This window comes from Rhinopithecus bieti, unplaced genomic scaffold, assembly GCF_001698545.2.
Source record: "Rhinopithecus bieti isolate Rb0 unplaced genomic scaffold, ASM169854v2 scaffold_77291, whole genome shotgun sequence".
Lineage (NCBI taxonomy): Eukaryota > Metazoa > Chordata > Mammalia > Primates > Cercopithecidae > Rhinopithecus > Rhinopithecus bieti.
The window spans coordinates 103532-109574 of record NW_016829743.1 but is presented as its reverse complement, the minus strand read 5'-3'; the positions used below and the strand labels follow the sequence as shown (position 1 = coordinate 109574).

The 6043-nt window shown below is 45.6% G+C and overlaps 1 protein-coding gene across 4 annotated transcripts in view; it reads left to right on the top strand.

Annotated features, from left to right (window-relative positions):
- Positions 1–6043, top strand: part of LY9 (lymphocyte antigen 9) — a 40769-nt gene that overhangs the window by 24227 nt on the left and 10499 nt on the right. For all 4 annotated transcript variants that reach the window (XM_017864894.1, XM_017864893.1, XM_017864896.1 and 1 more), the window contains 3 exons: positions 1231–1500; positions 2863–2964; positions 3950–4003. In XM_017864894.1, the coding sequence (XP_017720383.1) occupies positions 1231–1500; positions 2863–2964; positions 3950–4003 (426 nt within the window). The remainder of the gene's footprint in view (positions 1–1230; positions 1501–2862; positions 2965–3949; positions 4004–6043) is intronic.

Genomic DNA, 6043 nt, shown 5'->3' with positions numbered 1-6043 from the left:
CAACCCGCATTTTTTTATTTTGAGATGGAGTCATGCTCCATCTCAAAAATAAAGTCAGTCACCCAGGCTGGAGTACAGTGGCACGATCTCAGCTCACTGCAACCTCTGACTTCCAGGTTCAAGGGATTCTCCTGCCTCAGCCTCCTAAGTAGCTGGGACTACAGGCACACACCACCACACCCAGCTACTTTTTGTACTTTTAGTACAGATGGGGTTTTGCCATGTTAGCCAGGCAAGTCTCAAACTCCTGACCTCAGGTGATCCACCTGCCTCAGTCTCCCAAAGTGCTGGGATTACAGGCATGAGTCATGGCGCCTGGCCCCAACCTGCATTTTTATAAACTATTATCATTTCTAATAAGGCCAGAGTTGGCTGGGGTGAAATCAGAGAAGACTGAGGAGAAGCCCTTGATGTCCGAAGACACTGTGGCCTCCAAGAAGTTGGGCCACTCAGCTCCCCTGGACGTGTGGAACAGAATTTGCATTCTGCCTCCTCAGCCTTGGGCCTCACAGGAGCTTGGCTTGGCAATTTGCATGGTTTATGTTTACCTGTTCCTTCACCTGTGCCATTCAGACATGGTCAGCATACCCCCTGCCTGAGTTTGTCAGTGTCTAGGTATCTGTGAAGGGTCACAATCATGGTTTTGTTAAAACCTGCAGCAAGTCGGCCAAGTCCATGCCTATTGCCCACAGTGCCTCAAATATAAAGAAACCTACAAGGTTAAGTAAAAATAAGAATAAATAGGAAACCAATAGAGTCAGTCTTATTGTTTCTTTTAAAGTTGCTAACATTTATTGAGCGTTTACTCTGTCAGGGACAGCGCTTGCCTCTCTGCATCCCTTGTCTCACATCAGTAAGCAAATCAGCCTCAAAGGCAAGCCTTGAAGGGTCTTTACAGCTCACAGAAGTGTTGCGCTCATCTTTGTTGATTGGTTTGCTTGCTTTCACAGCTGTAACTAACTGTATAGAATGAGGTTGTATCTTTCTTTCTTCACTTTTCCTCATTTCCCTTTTTTCTCTCCTGAGCATCAAGAGGTAAAGAGGTGTGTCTGAGATGTCACAAGTAGGGAGGAAAATGCCAGGTGTACTCCAAAATTCCTGTGGCTCCTGGAGGCACTCTGCCAGCAGTATCAACACTTGGCTTCATGAATATATTTTTAATGAATGAAGACAGATGACTGCCCAGGGGGCAGGCCTGATTCCACATGAAGTCTGCCTCTCTCCTCACAGGGAGGCTGGCGAAGCCCAAAATCACGTGGCGCCTCCGGCACAGCAAGGATGGCATCTGCAGGGTCAGCCTGACCTGCTCCGTGAAGGATGGGGGAAACGCCGTCATATACACATGGACCCCGCTGCAGAAGGGAGCTGTTGTGTCCCAAGGGGAATCACACCTCAATGTCTCATGGAGAAGTGGTGAAAATCACCCCAATCTCATATGCACAGCCAGCAACCCTGTCAGCAAGAGTTCCCACCAGTTTCTTTCTGAGAACATCTGTTCAGGTTTCTCTCCATCTCTATTTACTCAGGCCATGGGGCCTTGGGGCCTCAGATCCAAGAGTTTGCATCCTGACTGATTCTTTATGAAGTGCAGTGGGAGGTTGTGGGTGAGAGCTCTTTAGAGTGGCATGCTTCCACAGATATGTGAGAGCCAAGCATGTGATTTTAATGTTCTAATAGCCACGTTAGAAAAAGCAAGAAGAAATAGATAAAGTTATTTTAATAATATGTTTCATTTAACTGAATATATCCAAAATATCATGATTTCAATGTGTATTCAATACAAAAAAATTCATTAGACACTACATTTTATTTTGTACTAAGTCTTTGAGAGCCAGTATGTATTTTACACTTACAGCACATCTCTATTCCAATGCTAAATTTTCACTGAAAGTGTTTAATCTATATTCAGACTTCGTAAAATTACAGTTGAAAAACTAGATTTATGCACCCAAGTTATTCCAAGCACACTTATCAGTTTTTCAAGAAGGAATTGAGTAGCCATTTTTAAATTAAAACTAAAACTAAACAAAAGAAGCAGTTTGGTGTCTCAGTAATCCTAGCCACATTTCAAGGGCTTATGCATAGCTTGTGGCTACCATATTGAACAGCACAGAGTTGGAGGCTTATAGAGAAAATCTGATACGAAGCTGAAATGGAAAGGGATGTGGACCACACAGGAACAAAGGCTGTGTGAGTGGGAGCTAGAAAAGAAGCCCCAGTGGCCCTTACTAAATGCCAAGCGCTATTCTAGGCCTTCAAGCATTTTTGCACATCTTCGCAACAATCCTACAGAGTAGATACTCTCATTTTTCCCCATTATATGGATAAAGAAACTGAGGCTCAGAAAAGATAAGGGACTTGCCCAAGGTCACACCATAAAAGCTGGATTCAAACCCTAAGCTGTATCTTCTGCTCTTCCATAGAAGGAAGCAGAAAAAAGGTATGGCCTACCCAGGATCTGACAATGTTGGTTCAGATTGTGTCTGGCAGACAGATCTAGAGTCCAGCTTAACAGGAATCTGGAAGTCCCCTCATATCATTTACAGAGGGGCAGTGTAACATGGCGATTAAGGGCGCTGTAGGATCTGCACTCGAACCTCAGGTCAGACTCTTGAAACTCTGTGACACTGGGCAAGCCATAAACCTCTCTACCCAGGGACTGTCTGCCTCAGGTACTGCTATAACCTCTTGCCTAGAATAATGCTTGCTTAAAAATTGGTTGTAGAATGAATAAAAAGAAAGACTTTCTGCAATGTCATGGATTTTAAGGGGCAGGTAGGATGGCTGTCATGTTCTGTCCATTGTTTGCTCCAGTGTGTCTTGTCATTATTTGTATTAACATCACTCATTTCCTCCTCAAAGGCCCTGAGAGAAACACGAACCTTTGGATTGGGTTGCTCCCGGTGGTTTGCCTTCTGTGCATTGGGATCTTCAGCTGCTGCATTTGGAAGCAAAAAGGATGGTGTGAGTTTCCGAGATCAATGTTGTCCACCAGCGCTAGGCCATTTCCTTGGGAGGCTTCTGTGCCCTCTCAGAATCCCGTGCTACCCCTTCCTGCCAGCATCTTATTTCTTCTCAAAGCAATGGGAGAGGGGTATCAGTTGAGACTCTTTACTTACAAATAATTGAAGCCCAACTCAAACTAGCTTAGACAAAAAAAAAAAAGGCATGTGGGGGCAGGGAGAGTGATTCATTATTTTTTCACTTAAATCATCAGTCTGTGGGGAAGGCAGGGATAGAGCTGGAGAAACGGAGAAATGTCACCAGAGACTCAAAAGTCACCAGAGCTCTCCACCTTTCATCTCTACTGTGTGTTTTGAGTCAGCTTAACTCTCCAGCCAGCTGAGGGGAGGGATGGGAGCGAGGGGAGGAGTATACACAACACAACAGCTGGCAGCTCCAGACCCACACATACTAACAGCTCCGACACCAGACAGGGAAGAAAATGTGCTAACCTCCAACCCCAATTTAAAGAATGTCAGAAATAGCTCTGATTGGCCCAAGTTAAGGTCATGTGGCTGCTGCTTGGACCAATTTCTATAGCCAAGAGGATAAACTATTATGATTGGCAGCTCCTCTAGAATCCCACTATTGGAGTGGAAATGAAGTAGTTGCCAAAAAGAGCAGAATGCGTAGAACACATAGGATCCCTGGAAGAATTACTGAATTGCAGGCAAACTACTCTGATCATCGGCTATGGCAGAGGAGCTCTCCCTTCTGGAGGGATGGCAGGAAGCTCCAGAGCCTCCATCTCTGCAGAAAGTAGCCCTAGACTCTGGCCACCCCTTCCTACAGGCCTGGCCTCTCATCAGGGTTCATCCTCCTTCCTGAAGCCTTTTCCCTGTCTATGTCCCAGAATTCTCTCCCCTTCTCATTTGACTCTTACAGAATGAAAGACACCTTTCGCCTCACAGCCTCTTGATAAACCTTCTCTAACTTGGTTTCTCAGGTTCAGTCCCAGCCTTCTGTTCCAGTCAAGCTGAGGCCCCAGCAGACACACCAGGTAACATCACCCATGACACAGGCCAAGGGGTCTCTGGTCCAAATGGAAGCTCTAAAGTCTTGCTGCACAAAGTGTGGTCTGCTGGCCAGCAATGTGGGCATCACCCAGGAAGCTTGTTAGAAATGTAAAATCTGACCAGGTGCCGTGGCTCACACCTGTAATCCCAGCACTTTGGAAGGCTGAGGCAGGTGGATCACTTGAGGCCAGGAATTCAAGACCAGTCTGGCCAACAAAGTGAAACCCTGTCTCTACTAAAAATAGAAAAAATTAGCTGGGCATGGTGGTGCATGCCTGTAATCCCAGCTACTTGGGAGGCTGAGGCATGAGAATTTATTTAACCTGGGAGGTGGAGGTTGCAGTCAGCCGAGATCACACCACTGCATTACAGCCTGGGCAACAGGGCAAGACTCTGTCAAAAAAAAAAAGAAAGAGAGAAGAAAGAAAAAAGAGAGAGAGAGAGAAAGAAAAAAGAAAGAAAGAAAGAAAGAAAGAAAGAAAGAAAGAAAGAAAGAAAGAGAGAGAGAGAGAGAGAGAAAGAGAGAAAGAGAGAGAGAAAGAGAGAGAGAAAGAGAGAGAGAGAAAGAGAGGAAGGAAGGGAGGGAGGAAGGGAGGAAGAGAGGAAGGAAGGAGAAGGGAAAGGAGGAAGGAAGGAAGGAAGGAAGGAAGGAAGGAAGGAAGGAAGGGAGGGATGGAGGGAGGGAGAGGGGAAGGGAAGGAAGGGAAGGAAGGGAAGGAAGGGAAGGAAAGAAGAGTCTTGGGCATCACCCCAGAATACTGATTCCAAATCTGTATTTTAATAAGATCCATAAGTGATTCATATGCCCATTAAAGTTTGAAAAGGAAGGTAGCATAGAAACAAAAGCCAAGACAGACTCCTTAGAGATGGTCACCAGAGCTAGGAGAGGCAGTCTGTCATCCAGGGTCTCTAGGATTCCTTGGGTATTAACTATCAACATTTGAATGTGGCCTACAACGAGGATGAAGTTATTGTCTCCATTCTGAGAACAGAGAAACAAAGGCCAGATGGAACAGTAAATCTGTGGTAGAAAAAAATTTAAAACTTAATTAAAATTAAACCCCAGGAGACTGTACAACACCTATTACCTAAGAGCATTGCAGGAAATGGAACTGCTCTGACAGGTTTTGGTGTGGGGAGCTGAGATGCCTGCCCTTACTCCCCAGCTCCCATGCCACAGTGTCCTAAATTTTCACCTTAAACTCTGGAGCTCTGGAGTGCTAAGGAATCCCCAACCTGTACTCACTCTAACCAAATCCTGCTTTAAAAAATAAAAAATAAAAAATAAAAAATAAAAACTGTATGTCACCTCTCATGGCGGGGAATCCCCATGGAGATGGAATCAGAGGCAGGACTGGGCAGGGAGCATATGACAATATGGGCTTTTCTGATGGAAAAGCATAACCAAGAGACAGGGGGCAAGGAAGGGAATTAGGCTGGACTATGAAGCTCCACATCGGCTCCCTCCTCACTACTGGGAGGACAGAGCCCTGGTGTCCCCCAGTCTGAACCCTCCTTCCTTTGGCAGAGGGTAAAGAAATGTTGGGGCCACTACTACTCCCTACCTCTTCTCTCTCCCCCAGAACCCTTCTTGAACCTCCAAGGCCTGCTTCTTTAACCTCTCCAAGGTCTCCTCTTCCCTAGATCCACTGCCACTGCCTTAGTTCATGTTGTCACCAATTTGTGTTTAATTGAATAGTCTTTTTTTTTTTTTTTTTTTTTTAATTCAAAATCAGGCTGGGCGCAGTGGCTCACGCCTGTAATCCCAGTACTTTGGGAGGCAGAGGCAGGTAGATCACCTGAGGTCAGGAGTTCGAGACCAGCCTGGCCAACATGGTGAAACCCCGTCTCTACTAAAAATATAAAAATTAGCCAGGCATGGTGGCACGCGCCTGTAATCCCAGCTACTCTGGAGGCTGAGGCAGGAGAATCACTTGAACCCGGAAGGCGGAGATTGCAATGAGCTGAGACTGCACCATTGTACTCCAACCTGGGCAAAAAGAGTGAAAAAAAATAAAAAAAAA